The sequence below is a fragment of the Oculina patagonica genome, chromosome 4 (genome assembly GCF_052425735.1).
Source record: "Oculina patagonica isolate OP01 chromosome 4, crgOcupat, whole genome shotgun sequence".
NCBI lineage: Eukaryota > Metazoa > Cnidaria > Anthozoa > Scleractinia > Oculinidae > Oculina > Oculina patagonica.
In genome coordinates, this window is record NC_135761.1 from 14302129 (window position 1) to 14320269 (window position 18141).

Sequence of the window (18141 nt, forward strand, 5' to 3'; positions counted from 1 at the left end):
ACTCGGGATTTCAAATGACGGGGATGATCGAATGGGTGCAAAATTCAGGACCCAAAAAAATCCCTAAGTCTTCCGACATTACCCTAAAAAATCTCTGGACCAAAAATAACCCCCCCAAAAATCCCAGGAGAAAAATGTCAGGAGGGGCAAGAATATAACACAAAGAAAACCATAAAAAAATTGAGCGCTCGTGTTTGTCTATTCATCATACCTCATCATACCATAAATACGCCAAGGCCGTGTCAAGGCACTTAAGTTTGTTTTTAATACCCAAAAAAATCCCCTATTTAAATCAAGTCACCCCAAAAAATACTTGCCAAATTTTCCAACCCAAAAAAATCCCGGAATCGAAAATTTCAAACCCAAAAAAATCCTTCGATCATCCCCGTCATTTATAAGCTGGAGTACCCCCCCCCCCCCTGGGATTTGAAGTGGAGCTCATGACAGTGTCCCTTTAACTTTGTGTTCCTATGTGCAAATGACCCCACCCCCCCCCCCCCCCCAACCCTTCCTCACCAAAATAGATGGCTTCAGTTGTCCTTTCAGCCCATAGCTTGATCCTGAGATACAGACAAGCAATACTGGTTTTGAATACCATCTGGAAAGTATTTACTCCATTCCTCTGGCATCACCGGCTCCATCAAGTCACGCCAGTCTACCAACTGATGAAGTGCAAGGCACTGCTGATACAAAAAAATGGACAGGTAAAGATGTGCTATAGCTAATTTTTTAAATTCTGTAACCAAAGCCTGACCTGTTTTAACTCATGTACATATTTTCTTATATCCTTTCCTTTTTTAGCATTTTTAAAGATATTTGTAATTAGTAGTAGTAGACAAGTCATTTGTATTTTAAATTAATTATTGTAATTTTAGAGTTTTTAAATTTTTGTAATTAGGTTATTTAGATTAACTAATTAGTTTTATATTTCTAGAAATTGTAATTTTTTAAAAAATAGAGGGTCACAGGTTTTTCAGAATTTCTGTTATGTGCTACCCTCTTTAAATAAAGTTGTCTATCTATCTATCTAATAGGTATACAGGATTTCTTAAAAATATCTCCACTTTTTTTGGAATATTTTTAATGTTGCTAACACCACTCAAACACAAAAAAATATATGAGAAAAATATATTTCTCGCATTTCGCACGTGAGAATGTACAATTATATCCAATCTTTGATGATGTCTATGTCACGAAATAATATAAGTTAATTATTTATTATTATTAGATATACGTTTTTATGGTCTCACCTCATTATACATGGCTCCACTGAATCCTTCTTGCAACAAACAGCTTTGGCGCATGTTACGCTGTAAATCTGTAAACAACTCGTCATTATTTTACTTTGCAGATAAAACTTGCATTTACATAAAAAAAAGGATTGTATTGTGTGTGTGAGTTTTATATTGTGTCAGCAAATTTAAGGCAACATATGTTTATCTTGGAAAAAAGATATTTACAACTAAGTGATAAAATTTAACAACCAGGTTTACAAAGAAAGTAAAACTAGGCAGAATAATATACAGAATGTTTTTTAGGGGATATAAACAATACAGTACATAAATACCTTAGTAGGATTTTTAATAATAATGATAATGATAATGCATTTCATAAAAGCATTTTCCATATGTGTATGTTCAAATGCGCTTTACACATACTGTAATTTAAGATGCAATTGTAAAGGCCAGACCACAACACCGGGAGCTTCGTGCCCTGCTCTTTGCGAATAGTGTGTGGGTTCTTTAACGTCCCCTGTTACAAGGCTGTAGATACAAGAGACGGGTCTTTTTCCGAGAAGACTAGAATGTCTAACCATTTGCAGATATAATTACAAAGGCAGCACATTCTCCTCAGTCATTTTAAGACCCTGAGTGTTGGTCCGGTCCGGGGTTCGAACCCACGACCTCCCGCACAGCAGACCCGCGCTCTACCAACTGAGCTAACCAGGCGGTGGTTAGTGTATATTGTGTGTTTTTTCGGCAAATGTCTTCAAAATTCCTTACCAAAATAGTTAGCTTCCTGATCGGTCAGACCATACGGGCCATACTGGTTTTGAATGCCATCTGGAGAATAATTATCCCACTCATCGTCACGGTAATGCTGCAAACACACAAAGGCCAAGAAAAATAAACAAAACTATTGGTGTACATACAGAGTAGTCTATAATATGCAGCGGGAATCCGTTCATTAGTATGGAGGAAGGCAGTTATTAGTATGCAGGAAATCCAAATTAGTATGCAGGAAATCCAAATTAACATGCAGGAAATCCAAATTAGTATGCAGGAAATCCAAATTAGTATGCAGGCAATCCAAATTAGTATGCAGGCAATCCAAAGCTAGGCTTAAAAACAACATTATAGACTACTATACAGTTTGTGATACTTGAAGCCCGAGATGACGTCTTTATATATAAAAATGACGGTGGTAGTCTTCGGAGACTTAAACTGAATCCCTAAATAGGAATTAGATAGAAGTTCGCGTTTTGCATTGGGCGTGACCCATAGTCATTTTAAAATACGTTTGTGTCATAGTTTTTCTCGTTTGATGAGTTTCGCTTTATTTAAACTTTTGCACCTTCAACTCACTCAAGTGTAAGCTACCGGGTACTGCAAAAGAGCGGTTTTCACTTGAGTGTCGAAAGTAAATTGCGTTTGCTTTGGTTTTGCATTGCTACGCTTAGTGATTGGCTTAAAAATCTCGCGCTACTTTCTAAGCCAATCAGAACTAAAACCAAAACCAATCGTGACTAGCTCGCGCACGTTTTCCCGCGCTTCGTGCCGGCTACATGTATTTGCTTCGAGTTTTGATTGGTTCACTGGATTGTCCGTGTCTTTTGTGATTGGCCGAAGTAATTACATTGGTTTTGGTTTTACGACACTCAATTGAAAACTGCTCTAAAATAGAGATGGCTTTCATTTAAAAAAAAAAAACGTCCGAAAAAGGTATTTTATAACCCTAAAAGCAAGCGGGTACGACGAGTAAACAGTGCGACTCCGCTCCACTGTTCGTCCGACCAGTTTGATCCCGGCGATTGATCAGTAATTGCCTTCTGACGCTAAGGGACGGACCATTATTTTCTTGGAGGGGGGGGGGGGGATGAAAAATTTTCCCCTGCAAACTTTTTTCAGTTTTAGTTTATGCACCTCTACAAACATTTTTTTTTTCGAAATGCTAACTATTTTTTGTTATACGTATCGTGTCTGCAAACAATTTATTTTGTCTTTTTAGGCCCTGCAAACATTTTTTTCAATATTTTTTATCCCCCCCAAAAAATAATGGTCAGTCCCTAAGATATGTGCGTTCGTGTACTCCACATAAAATAATTCAATAGTCTGTGAGTAACTTGAACGGTCAATGTAGTGCACAGGCATTTTCTTTGTGAAGAGTACATTTTTACTTCTACGCGCAAAGTGTTCGGGGCGAAAATGGGCCTTTCGTTTGAGTGATCAAGACCACGGAGACTGCGTCCCGGGTTCCGTTGGAAGATTGCGCCGATGTTTCAAAGTGAACGGCTGAATTCTTCTTTTACTGAAAAACGTCTACTAGCAACAATAAATGTGTTATGGTGGAAAATTAACAAAACAATAACTCGGATAAATCAATGCCATTGGTAACAGTTCTAGTATGTTCAAATAAAAAAAAGGTTATTTTTATTTTAATACCGGCTAACACAAGCGTTTCTAGGTCACCTGTGCATTCAGCCAGCCATTTCCCATTCCCCACGGTTCCATTGGGCCGCTTATCATATTCATGGGTTCAGTAGCTGACGAATTGTCTGACTCCAGTGATTCCATTGAAGACCGTCTTCTCGTGTCTACTTTGCAAGGCGGGCGCTTAAAGGAACAACTGTTTCCTAGAAAGTGATAAAGAGAAGCAACAAACTAAATGGTCTGATCGACATTTAGCTAGCTTTTCTTAGCTATATGATGAAACTAAACTGTTCGTACTCTACTTTAAAAAGAAGATTCGAGCAGTTAACGTGTCTGTTTTTCTTTTAAGACACAGAAAACAGAGGCGATCTGAGCGAACGAAATTAAGAAAAAATCAATCAACTTTATAGTAGTAAAACTGCGGGTTGCTCAACACGCCGGTATGTATGTGTGTGTATGTTTTTGTTTTTTGTTTTTTGTTTTTTGTTTTGTTTTTTTCATTTATAAATAATCGTGGAGGCAGAAAGCAGTTAAAAACGAAATGAGAGAGTCGACGTGCCATTTCAAAAGAAATTGCAAAAAGTAAAATAAATAAACAGCCCACAGCAGAAAATAAGCATTCAGTGTTCAAGTTGAAGGGTTCGAAAGTCACCACAAAGATACGGAAGTTATAACTCTTCTTGAACTTGCAATGTCGTCCGGCTGAAAAACATCGAGTCTTACTTACAAAAATCATACTTATTACACGAGCTTCTGATGTCGAGGAACGAAAAAACATTACTATCGAATTCTCGAGATCTAAAAAGCCATCATTTCAGTTTTGTTTTTGAGGGTCGCCGCGTGAACATTAATGCAAATCACGTTTGTTGGTTCACAGTGATTGGAATACGAAAGCGTAAATTTCAATTTCGACTGGCAAACATCCGATAGAAATCTTAAAATTTTGAAAAGTTTTTATTTTTCGAGGGTTCCAGAAACGTATTGTTGGCGTTCACAAAATCAATTCTGGGAGCGAATTAATCATTTAAGGTAAACAGGAAATAGTCGAGTTCCCAAGAAAAAGAACAATTGGAAAAAGACACGGCTGGTTTGTTGCGGAGCTTCTACATTCGATCGACTATAATCAAAATAATTTCTTGTTTGTATAAACATCTTCTACGTTTCTGTTGAACAATAGTTTATTTTCGAGGATTTATTTTGCGATCCTCTCTTGTAGCGAACTTGCTGAACGACACCCGGAAATTCAGGAAAATAAACGACACTAGATTGATTTGATAACTGATCCAAGTCGCACACATTGAAGTCAGCAAAATTTATGGCTTCACATCACTTTTATGTTTTTTTTTTAATAAAACAAAAGAACAGAACTCAATTCAACAATTAAAGGGACTGTGTCACGGCATGAGTAAAGTTTATGTTATTAAGTTTTGCCAAATACTTGCTATGAAACCTACTGTTTGCAATAAAATTACTTTTATGGATTCTAAATGACAAAAATATAACTTCATTTCAACCAGGTGGGTCTCCTGTGCGATATAATGTAAAGTTAAAAGCAAACAAGATTAACTTTGAAAACTGTTCAGCCCAACAATATTTCAAAAATCCATATCGCATATCCGTTTCAATCTTCTTCACTTTTGGCCACCCGTATTTTCTTTTGTATTTGTGGTGTTATTGAAATGTTCCTTCACTGTTTTGAGCGGTTATGTTTATATTTCATCGAATTTTATGGCCATTTCCCATGCCTAAATTTGGCTAAAAATCCATGGCACAGTTCGTTTAAGTCGCGGCTAATGGTTTGTTCGAAGCACCCTACGATCCGGGAACCAAGATAGCTATGTCCTCGTAATTGGCTTTTTGTGTGAGTTGGCTCACTTTAACAAAGCTTCTATTCGAACTCACTGACAAATTCATGCCGTTTGATAGATAATGAAAATTGAAAAAAAAGGGGGTGAAATTTTAATAGACAGAAGTGATTGTTTTTCACCAAGTTCCTTGCTAGCCTGAGGCGAGTGGTAAAACAGACAAAAACTACAGGTTACCACTTGCTTTCACTAGTTAAAATGCCAACTTGAAATGTTTCTTGCTACTTATTTGCATAGTTCTCTCTCTCATTCATCATAAAAGCTATACTATGTGCAAGCTTCTGCTACTGAGTAGCCCCCAACGAATGCGCTTTGAGGCAATGCTATCGCCGGGTTAACAACATTCACAGCAGACTGTCGTTCGTGTATTTTGTCCTTTTTGGGAAAGGCAAACAAAAACTCAACAATTAAATAGCAGTTTCACGCACGATGCGCTCCATTCAAGTGCTATTGAAACATTTTCAAAGGGCCACGCAAACTTTGCTTCATTTGCAAAAACGCTGCAAATAAAATCTAAACACTTAGAAAAAAATCCCTTTCTTTCATCAAAGTACCATGTTGCAAATTGGCAAAAGACTGAGTGATTTGTGTTCCTGTTGACTCTGGCCAACCGCCAGTCACTGAGGGAAATCACTAAAAACTCAATCCCGAAAAAAAAAAAAATGACGCAAGACATTCAAGCCTTTGTTTGCTCGCTTTCTGTAGAATACCTGCGCTTTATTGTTCTGAGTGTTTTTGGAGGTATGTCAAACGTTCACAAAGTATTCAGTTTTCAAAGACAGCCGAATTCAAGTGCGCGCATTTTGAAGTGACTATTGTTTGAAGAACAAGTTCCGTTGCCTAAGCTTTGATATAAACGAGTTAGAGACGTTTCAAAGATGGCAGTGTATTAAATGTTTCTTTTATTTACTAATTTTGCTCTATTTTTTTGGCCCATCTTTTCCAGAAGCTTTCTACCTTTTCACAATGCCTTTACAGTATATATAGCCGCTGGCGCAATGAAATGAGCAACCATTCTTAAGTAAAACAAAAGCTGGCATATAAACCTGCACTTGCGGTGTAGATAAACTCGTCATCAAAACAAAGATGTCTGGAACAACAAAACACGTGTTGCGCAATAAAAGAATGAATAAAAGCCTTTTGAAATAGTTTAATTGCAAAAATATACGCTAGTACTTCCTGTGGACATTCCAGAATAGTTAAATATGTGCAGTTTGTGAAGTTTTTCCTTGTGAAACGAAAGAATGGTCTTCAACTGAAAGGGAAAGTTTTGTCGCATCTTTAAACTTTATTAACGCAACACGCAAAACAGCTGTTTGGCGCGGCCTTATCAAAGTATGCGAGGGCCAATTAGCTCTAAATGGATGAAAGCGTTGAAATGTTGATATGTATAGGAAAAAGGTGAAAATCGGATTACAAGCCTAATGTGTTAATCATATATACTTCGTTAATTCCTTAAAATTAGCAGGTAAGGGAATAACCCGTAATTCTAACGTTACCCACTGTTTTAGTCATTACACGGCGCGTGCTACGCGAAAAGATTTCAAGTCCTGGAGATTCGTTGCTTGGCACAGCGCGTTTAAAATTCGACGCAGGCTAAATATGTGTACACGTTTTTTGCCTGTACTTGTTTTCAAAGTAGCAAAGTTACTATTTTGCACGATTCTGCAAGCAGATGAAAATCAAATTCCCTTGCTATGTGTTTATCATTTCCGGCCTTTTGTCGCCCACCCGTGCCGAAGCGATTCTTTTCTCGTCTAACTTTCATCAAAGCTGCAGTTTCCAATTTGCAAGAATAATTTTCGGCCTCCTTTGCTGCTCATTACGTTCTGTTAGGAAACACTTATGTATAAATCAAGCGCTTTATTCCACTTGAAAGTGATAGGGACCCACGTGCCTTCGAATTGACGAGGGAACAAGCACGCATTTTTCTTTTTTTTTTGGTGTAGCAATATTCCATGATATGGCAACTGACCTCAGAATTCGCAAATTGAATAGGAATTCATAAAAACTAAAGGTGAGAAGAAAGCAGTTAAGGGAGAGTACTTTGCTTTCCGTAAGTTGCTCTTTAATCAAAGAGTTTCCATATTCTTGTTTCTGATGATACAAAGAAGTCCAGAAAATTCTACCATGCAGCATAAATTGGATAATTAGTGCCCGGAGGATCTATGACGGACGGACACAAAGAAAACAAAAAACATTTTTGTCTCAAGATAAACTAAAACGTTTCGAAGGTGTTCGCTCCATTGTTAAATGTGATTTTTATGTTATTTCTTTATTTTTCCTCATTCTACTTCTCTTTATTTCGAGCCCTTGATTGAAATATCTCACGAAGATCCACGAACGACGTTTAATGTGACAACGCCTGGAGAGCGAAGTTTGTTTAGAAATGCCCTCACTTCAGTTGAAATTAGTGCTTCAAATTCTCAGTTCCTCGGCAACGAAGCCATTTAGCAGAATCAAAATTCCTCCCAAACGACATGGAACTGAAGGTTAAGACCAAATCCATTTTGGAGTAAAACTAAACGCATTCTCGAATAGAGACACAGACTTTATTACCTACAACGGGTCCTTTTTTTTTTTCGAAAAGAATGTAATCTACAAATCAATTCAACAAAGACTTGACGTCTATGGCGTTAAAAGACGGCGTTTTCACGAACACATGGTCATTAAAGGGACTGCAGGTACAACATTTGTATGCAAAGCCGCTAATTATAGTGAAGTATTGTCGGACAAGGTGAGCAAGTCTCAGAATTATGACAACTGTTTCGTACTGTACCTTTCAGTTTCGGCTTAAACCTGAACGCTCTGTATGGCTTGCTCCCTTCTAAGCTCCCCAGTTCTTTGATTTCGACGATTTCTTGCATCTTCCGAAGAGCACAACGAAACCTTGTCTTCCATGTGGACGGGTCGGGCTGGTCGCCTTGACGATATTTTCCGGTGTGTTGTGCCCAGCGTTTGAAGAGTTCTGCATGAGTCTCAAGGACGAACTCCGGTTTATCCACCCGCACCCAGGGAACCTTGAATAGGCCTTTATCTTTCTCGATCCACTCCAAGCCATCAATACCACCACGATCGATCTGCTCCTCTAACCAAGGTGTAAAGCGCTGCCTTTCCTTCGGCACTCTCGATGAGACCCTGCGCTCGAAGGATCGATCTTTGTCGACTGACGAAACTCGCATCCTCTTAGATAACATTTTTCGTTTCTTGCAGTTTCGTGCGTTGAGTTATTTCCGAATAACAACTCAGTTGAAGTTTTCTAAACGGCTTTCGCTTTCCTGCTTCGAGCTTTCACTGCGTATCGGCTGATTAACCTAGCTAGATTTCCCTGCGCCGAGCTGTGAACTGCAAGATTTGGAAGCGCAAACGAACGGCGTTTTTTTCTGAGTTGCCCTTTAAAGTCAACGCCCCTATCCTAGATATTCCACCTTACAAGACGCCTAGCTGTGATTGGTTCCTGGGGATCGAGGTAACTATTTATAAAATCTCCTGTCTAATTAATTTTAACCTAAAGAATAACAAAATCGACTTCCGCGCTAGATAAAACTACTTTCGTGACGAAGACAAGTAGTATTCTTTACGAAATTCGGCATCATTCACTGCAAAATTCATTATCTCGAGGTGTTGTAAAGGGGTAATGCCCTTATTTTGTTTCAAATACAATCAGTCGTGAAAACAATGCTCCTTTTTGCCCTTCTTTCAAGCTTTTAAATTCAAGGAGACCGTTCGTGACGACGCGATGAGGTGGCAACTTAGTTCGCGATAACAGTACTTCATCTATGCTTATTTACCGTCGAAAGATTAATGGAATCGCACGCGTCTTTGTTGTGTTTGATAGATTTGCAGTTTTCGATATCATTACCTCAACACGCGACACGAGGTGAACTTTTGAACCGAAGTAAAATTATGAAACCAACGTTTAATTGCCACACTTTTACGAACTCGATGACAGATTAAACAATAACAAAAAATAAAGCATATCTGATATGGAGCGCCATTACGTTCATGGTCTGTGCCCTTAGAAATGTCAAGAGAAAATGCCCCGGAACAAAACTACCCATCTGTCTTAAACGGAGTCGCCATAAACCCTCGTGGGTGAGGTGGAGGGGTATACCTTGCTTATATGTAAACCCTATCTTAGTCCAGTCCAAATGTATATGTTTCCGTACCGCCAAAGCCCCCCTACCCCATCACCATCTCTCACCCTCGCCCTTTCTCCTTCCTCTTTCATCCTTAAGGGGGCGCTTATATCTAACATCAAAATCGGTACCTTCCCCACCCCTATAATCAACTTTCTTTTCTTCTTCCTCCTTCCTCCGTGAGGGGCGTTTATATCAAAATGGGTAACTTCCCCACCCCTATAACCCACTTCCCTCTTCACTTCCTCTTTAAGGTGCTTGTAATTCAGTATGGCGAGTAACCATGGTAACGTCCCCACCCCTACTAACCCAGATCTGGTTTCCCTCTACTTCCCTTTAGAAAGCAACAGTTCATTACAGCTTGTCTAAGCCTGTCTTAACAAGATAAACACCTGTTTAACTTTCGAAGGCTGAAAAAATATTTCACGAAAATACTTCAAACTTATTATTCTGGAACATCCACAAGACAAATGTCACAAGACATTTCATTTCATTTCTAATTTTTCGGTTTCAATCACGTTTTTAAACCCCAATTTTCATAATTTTCTACGCCTTTATTAGCTTAATTTTCCGGCTTAGGTTTTCGAAAGCGGATTTTTAAAGCATCAATCTAGGAAAGGAAATTCGAACTTCGGAACATACACTAAATCCTATTATTACTGATTTGATCAAACGTTAATCGTGATCAACAAAATGCAGCTGCTTAATTCTAGATAAGCTAATAATCCTGCATTTTACAGCTCGTCAGAACTTAGATTTGTATCTGATCAATGCTGTATTAGGTTGCATCAAAATGTTTACTCGCATATTATATCACAACAGCAAATTAACTTTCAGATATGTTGCAGATATGTGACAAAACGATTTTATACATGTAACTAACGCAAACTTTCTATGTTTCTTGACAGATTCGTAATATCTTGACTAGATAGTGCTATTTTTGGCGATTCGTGCAGTCTACAACTTAACTGGTTATAAACAGGTGGATAATTAACATGGATTGTCCACACCATCTCAATTTTCATTGGTTTATTCACAGAAGCAATAAATTATGACGTCATTACTGCAGGAAGTAGTTGTACACGTTTTAAAAAGGCGCGGTGGCCTAATGGTTTGTGCTTTGGTTTACGGATCGAGCCGTCCGGGGTCGAGCCCTGGCCGGGGTGTTTGTGTTTTGTTTTTGTGCAGGACACTTAACTCTCACAGTGTCGATAAAAGCCAGACGTGAAAGAATAAATAGTTTACATGTTTAAAACCATTGCTGGGTTCGGTTTTTCGTGCGATAGCAAAATCTATATCGATGGCTCTGATTGCGTTATCTTGCGAAGCTGATAGCTGATGGATTTTAGCTTGCTGATCAGGGAGGTATGAGTACGACTCCGATCTTGTTTTGTGGACAGCAAGTTGGTTGGTTTAACTATTCTTCAACAGCTCGCCACTATGGAATAGTTACTACTGCTACTACTGCTAAAGATTTCAATGATAAACTTACCTCTTAAATAGCTATTTCATGTCTGGGTTGTTAAGGAACACAGATTGAAAAAGCTCTTGAACAGATAAAACTTGTAAGAAGCATAAAAGAGTTTACGGATCAAGCTGCCCTAGTTCGACCCATGCCCGGGGTCTTTTTTCTGTGTTTTTGTGCAAGACACTTTACTCTCATGGTGTAGACAAAGGCCAGACGTGAAAGAACAAATAGTTTACATGTTTAAAATCATTGCTGACTTCTTTTTTCGTGCGATAGCAAAATTATCGATGGCTATGATTGCATTATCTTCCGAAATTGCAAGCTGACGAATTTAGCTTGCTGATCTCGCTGAGATGAGATATGAGCAGGACTCTGTTTTGTGGACAACAAATCGGTTGGTTTAACTCTTCTTCAACACTTCACAACTATGGAACACTTACAGTATACTACTGCTATTTCAATGATATATAAACGTATGCCTCTCAAATAGAGATTTCGTTGATTCTGATGGGTTTTGGAGCAAAACCTTTAGGATAGCTCTTTACACTAAAACTCGTTAGTAGCATACAAGAGACACGAGGAAAGCATTCGCCAATCAGAATCGTGGGAACCTGCAACACATATTCGTGAGAAACTGTCCATATTAAAACTCACACTGAATACAATGACTAAGCCAAGGTTGAAAGAAAATCACATTCATGTTCATGGGAATCGATAATCCGCGTCAGTATCTTGGAAATGTTCCATCGTGTTGAAGTTCCCATAATCGCAGACAGGGTTAAGACAAATTCACAGGCAACTTAAAGCTTCTGAACATTATCCCTCCTCCTCTCCTCCTCCTAAAGGAAAATGTAAGACAAACTGGAAAACATCATCTGTGACAAACGTAGGTTCATGAAATACTCGAAATCCAAAACAAGATGACAATTAACTAAATCTTCGTAATCAAATATCTCCCCAACAAACAACTTGACGCATAGCTAAAGAGGTTACGGGACCTTACGGGCTATTTCGCTTGTGTAAAGGCATTTATGTGGTGCGAAAAGTAATTCTACAACGTGAAATTATTGGTAGTTATTAACTATATTATCGGTAATAGAACGGAAAAAAAACTAATTGAAACACTTCAACCCTCTAGATTAGCAATTTTCTACACGTTTGTGGTTATATTTTTTCAGCAAAAAAAAAAAACATGAAAAGAAACAGTTCTTAACAGATAAAAGCTTAATCGGACACGACGAAAGTTATCGCCAATCAGGATCGCGGGAATCAAGAACCAATATCGTAAGAAACTTTCCTTAGTGAAGCTCACAATAAAGATTAAAGGAAATTCACAGATATGTCCACAGTGAGTGTCTTATCGCACAACGCAAACTTACCTTAACAAACCTTTGCTAGTAGACCAGAGAAACTTTGAAAACAACTCAGTTCTACTAAACATTATAGCGAACGCAAGCCACGAAGCCGGTAAAACAGTGAATAGCATAGAAAATGTAACTTGCAGCTTCTCATCACTGTGATCCTAAAGTTCATCCAACAACTGATAAATAGCTTTAAAAGTACACTCTAATAAACCTCCAAGACAAAACCATACATAAGGGAAGAGACTAGAAAGTGATATAACAAATTCGACGGAAGACGAGTTCTGTTTTATGGAGGTCTTCTAAAACCGGAACTGTACCCTGTTACGTGAGCGGACTGTTGACCTAGGCGATTTCTAAACAAAAATCATTCGGCAAATCAAAAAACAAATTTTGTGAATTGCGACCAGAAAGCAACATTATGCAAACGTCCAGGTTTGCGCTCAAAACTTGATTTTAAAAGGGCTTGATCTTGAGGCACCCCATTTTTCAAAAACAAACTCAATGATTTTTTCGGTGCATCTTTGTGCCTTCAAAAAAGACTATTTTTTTGTAGTGACCCATGGACATGCTATTAAAATAACACCTCAACAGGTAACAATATTACAATATTCTAACAGGGGCGTAGCTAGCCTATAGGCCCGTAGGCCTGGGCCTACAAATTTTTTAGCCCGCTCAAATTTTCATGTATAATAGAGAGAAATTCAGGCTGAAGCACTTTCAAGATGAAATCGAAAGCAATGTGCATTGTAAGTATCGCAAATAACCTTTCGCGATTGGTCAAGTCTCAAGCAAGTAGAAACTCGGAAGACTTCTAGAGTAGCCAAGTGATAGGGTATGTGTCATTAAAGACAAGTGCGTTTATATATTTGGCAATGACTGAAAGTTGACCTATTCTCTGCAGTACAGTGGAATCCCGATATAACGATCCTTGATATAACGATATTCCCGATAGAACGATGAATTTTCTATGTCCCGGCAAAAGTTACAGTACAATGTATGGGTCCGAACCCCGAAATAACGATCTTCGATCTTCCCGATTTAACGTTGAGAATTTAGCGGACCGAAAGTAAAATCTTTCCCGATATAGCGATATAATCAGTATACACATTCACAATTTAAGCAAAACATCGAATTTAATGCAATAACATAACAGTAATCGAGTAATCTTTAACGTTTCTGTTAATAGTTTTGTACGATAATATACGAAAATGATACTATGTTCAAAGGCTCTTTATCAACTTTATCCTCTTTATCCTCCTTTAGTATGCAGTAAAGAGTATTTGTTAAGTTTACCCCGACATAACGATATTTTCGGTTATTTTACGGCCATATCGTTATATCGGGAGTTTCGATATAACGATTCTTCGATATAACGATATAATTTTACTGCTCCTTTGGCATATCGTTATATCGGGGTTCCACTGTAAAATGTAAATATTTAGCTAGTGCTGTGAAATTGCAATTTTGAGGGTCTCCACCTGCATCCCCTACCTAGAAGCGGCCAGGCCTACAACTCTTCAGAAAGCTGGCTACGCCCCTGTCTAATTTGGTCGGCACGACGTCAATGATGACGTGGTTGTCGAAAGTGAAAAAAAAAATAACGTGACAGAAAGTCAAAAACGGATATCAATACTTTCACACGGGAAATAATTCAGGATTGGTGAAAATTTGGCATTTACGTACTGTACCTGTTGCCTACAGGAAACACATGTCAACGGATTGGATCAATGATTGACACCTGTCATTTGACGAGCACAGAAGCTTGACGAGCGTTTAGTAGTTTCTCTTTATACATACATATAGGAGCATCATAAATGAAGTTAACTGTCAATCGTTAGCTTAGTCTAACAGCTTCGTAAAACTTTTATTGCCAGCTAGCCTCGTGATAAAGTGATCTTTTATTGAGTGTTGTAAAACCAAAAGAACACTCAGTAGTCAGTCTGGCCAATAACAAAGGACGCAGACAATCCAGTAAATCAATCAAAACTCAAAGCAAATACATGTAGCCAGAACGAAGCGCGGTAAATACCTGTCGGTAGAGTCGCGATTGGTTTTGGTGTTATTCTTGACTGGTTGAGAAAGTCGACAAGTGTTTTTTTTTTAACCAATCACCAAACCAAGTCAACAGAAAACCAAAGCAAACGCGAATTACCTTCGACACTCAAGTGAAAACTGCTCTAAAACTGAATTAAATTATTCGATTTGAATTTCACAATTTCACTGCAAGTTCAACGTGTTGCCAACATTGTTGGGCGAAAAATCGTTGTTGCACTGAGTTGTCCCGTGTACCATCACCTAAAGGGGTCCTGAAAACGACTGTTGTTAGCGACTTGTCATCAAAGAAATTCCTTTTCAGGGATGCCTTCACTCAGACAATCACGATAGATCAACTAGAGGTTAAAAAATCAGAAGCAACACTTGATGATAAAAAATACTTTTATTTAGCAAAAACCTAAGCAGCATCCTACCTTGATATATAGTTGACCAAAAACTATTAGTAGAAACTCAGCTGTGTTCTATTGGAAATCCGCGAATCTGATTGGTTCTCCCACTGATTTCTATTCGCCGATAGAAAACAGTCGCGCGCAAGAGTAGCTCTTTAAGCGGTAAATTTTCTTGATTTTTGTCTTTAAAGTGCACAATATTGTAGGTTTTGGACTGCAATCCTTTAGAGTTTCTACTAAAACAATTAGACTACTCGCCCTCGTTTTCTATGAGCGATAGTCAACTCGACTGCGCCTCGTTGACTATTTGCTCATAGAAAACTCGGGCTCGTAGTCTAATTGTTAATTAGAAAACCTTCAAAGTTTTTCCACTTGTTTTCAATCCTCGTCTATAATACCATGGATTATAATCCATGATAATACGGCGCTTAGCATGAATTTTATATGCTTCTAACAAATAGACTGCAAAACAGTCTTATTTTTTTTGCGAACGCGCTCGGTCTTCGCGCCTTCGATAAGAGAATGTTTAACTATTTTAGAGGAAAAACGACTGTTTTGCAATCTATCTAACAAAGGGCTGGGAAGGATGAAACAAGCGTTAAATACAGTGGCCGCTATAGGGGGAGGATCCAAGGAGCCCGGGCGCCACTTTTTGTAGAAGAATGTTAGGAAAGAACCGAAAGGCCAAAACATTTTGCCCCTTCAAACTAAGCAAGAAAAGTCCTATCTTTTCTCTTTCCTCTCAATCTCTGACAAGCCGTCATATTTGTTGCCAAAATGAAAAACACCATATAAACAGATTGTGAAATACATTCTCCTTGTAAATAGCTAACTTCCTCGAGTCGTGACAAACATGAGTCTAGGAGGCGAAGTTAGTCGTTTCATCTAGCTTTGGTTAAGATATCTACTTGTTTGTCAACGCGGGGCCATATAAATACAGATCAACAGCGGCAAATGGTATCCAAGCGTCCGGCATATTTTTAAACACTGTTAGGGCAAGATCTTTTCTGTTGGCCCAACATCAACATAAGTGCCTCTAAGTCAACTTTTGCACGCAGCTTTCGAGGTAACTCGATCAAATGCCTCTTCTTTTCAGAATATTTCACTGTGGTAAAATGTTCTAAACACCAGTTGACTTCAGGAGATTGGGATCGGAGTACGTTCTCGGTGACATCATTGGGCTTCTTTCAAATGACCCCGATTCCACTGCTAACGGAGTGCTTATCAACAATCTACAAACCAAAAACACGACAATCATTTACCAATCAATGCAATGCATCTTCCTCGGGCATCTTCGCAGTTATGAAGCGGCCTATGTAGTTCAGAGAGCACCCTGAAAAAACATTCGGCTTGAACAGCATGTAAAGGCAACCCCCCCCCCCCCCCCCCCGTAAACAACTCAACGTTGAAAGGCAGAGGGAAGGCGTATGTTTTGGTAGTCAAGGCTTATTTTTTTAAGCTGCTGTACGCGATTTGGGGTTTTTGTGTACATAAGCAGAGTCTACAACTAGGCTTAACTTTATACACTATTTCAGTAAGTAAAAAAACTTTTACGAAAACACGTTTTACTAGGTAGTCTTTATTTTCAAAAATCTAAATTATAACTCGTTTTTTTATGAATCGTTATTAAAATTCTTAACGTTTTAAATATTATACGTTTGAGTTGAATGTTAATCCATCGATTCTACTTTTATAATAAATCGTTATCAAAGTTAGGTTTTACAGCTGACAGGGTATTGAAATTCGTCATCTAGTCATTGCACAGCAATAAGTACTTTTAATGTATGGAAAAACCCGGAGCAAAGCGTCTTTTTTTTTTTTTCAAGTGCCCGTGTAATCTGGGTTATTTAAGTTTTGTGTTAGGGATACCGATTAAAAAAGGTAACAAGTAATCAATCTCCGTTAAATCGCTATATATTTTCCTTTTATAAAAAGGATCTGTTCGTTTCTACCTTTATGTTTAGTAACAAAGTTATAAATGTTATAAATATGTTCAATAACTAAGATTTAAAGTTCTAGTTCATTATCAAGTTTATGTTCTATTTACAATATTTGTATGTTTATTTAGTCCTCAATAAGCACAGCTGTGCTAAATGCTGCACTAAAGTTACTTATTTTTTAAGTTTATATTAGTAACAATGTAATAAATGTTATAAAAATGTTCAATAATTAAGGTTTTAAGTTCAGGTTCATTTTTCAGTTTCTGTTCTATTTACAATATTTGTATGTTTATTTAGTGTCTTCAATTAGCACAGCTGTGCTAAAAACTGTACACTAAAATTATTTTTTTTATTTTTTTTAAGTTCATAATTTATTAGTAACAATGTTTTAATATTATAACAATGTTCAATAATTAAGGTTTTAAGTTTTAGTTCATTAAGTTTCTGTTCTATTTAGAATATTTGTATGTTTATTTAGTGTCCTCAATTAGCAAAGATGTGCTCCTACACTGAGAAGGGTTATACACACGAACCGTCTGTTTTCACGGCCGTTTATGACACTTTTTGATATTTTGTTTATATAAGTTACCAGCTGAGCTAATAATGGACACTTAAGTTATATACTTTTATTTGTTAAAATTTATATTTTCATAAAAAGGGCATAATTTTAGTTACGTTATTATTAATTTTACATCTGTTGGATTAGTTTAAGGGTTATATCGTGTAGGTGTACATTGGTCTTTCATGTTTAGTCTCTAGACTTGAACCCAATATTCTGCGAAAACTGCCACGAAGGACAGTGGTTTGAAAACCTTGGGCTTCAGATGTACGACGATATATCATCACACCTTCAGAACTGAGAATTAAAACAATAGTTATGTTTATTTGTTAGTTGGAGAGCTTTTACGCTATTTATTTCTTAATTTATTTGTTTTTTTACTCATTAACTAGTTTATTTGTTTGTTTATTAATTTTGATTAATTTGTCTGTTTGTTTGTTTATTTATTTATTTATTTATTTATTCATTTATTCAGATTGTTTACATTAGTAATTTATTACTGATCAATTGTTTATGACGCATTTAAATTTATCCGGATTTTTCTGGTTACAAGCTATTGTAATAAACATTTTATATTGGCTTTCATATCTCTTATTGGTTTATTTATTGAATTATTAGAACTGAATTCTCGAGAATTCCGTTTTTGGTTAGATTTGTCCTGTCAAATCAGTCAATGCATAAATATTATACCCTGTTGTGGTAGATTTGTGGA

At 37.5% G+C, this 18141-nt stretch overlaps 1 protein-coding gene across 2 annotated transcripts; it reads right to left on the bottom strand.

Moving 5' to 3' along the window:
- Nucleotides 1-499: 499 nt before the first annotated feature.
- LOC144652412 (interferon regulatory factor 1-like) lies at nucleotides 500-8926 on the bottom strand. Of its 2 annotated transcripts, none has more exons than XM_078512424.1 (5): nucleotides 8295-8926; nucleotides 3690-3853; nucleotides 2004-2100; nucleotides 1251-1318; nucleotides 500-683 (listed from the first exon to the last, which is right to left on the bottom strand). In XM_078512424.1, exons 1-5 carry the CDS (start codon nucleotides 8710-8712, stop codon nucleotides 543-545), a joined length of 888 nt encoding a protein of 295 aa, XP_078368550.1. In that variant the 5' UTR covers nucleotides 8713-8926; the 3' UTR covers nucleotides 500-542. The 2 variants fall into 2 exon arrangements, with proteins under 2 accessions (XP_078368550.1, XP_078368551.1); XM_078512425.1 differs by having other exon boundaries at nucleotides 501-680.
- Between the last annotated feature and the right edge of the window lie 9215 nt (nucleotides 8927-18141).

What these genes read in the sequence shown, in the direction of transcription:
- LOC144652412 (XM_078512424.1), bottom strand. Translation starts at nt 8,712, where the DNA reads ATGTTATCTAAGAGGATGCGAGTTTCGTCAGTCGACAAAGATCGATCC. An exon ending in GTTTAAGCCGAAACTGAAAG is followed by an intron (nt 3,854 to 8,294) that starts GTACAGTACGAA and finishes ATCACTTTCTAG; the next exon opens with GAAACAGTTGTTCCTTTAAG. An exon ending in GTGGAGCCATGTATAATGAG is followed by an intron (nt 684 to 1,250) that starts GTGAGACCATAA and finishes TTTTTGTATCAG; the next exon opens with CAGTGCCTTGCACTTCATCA.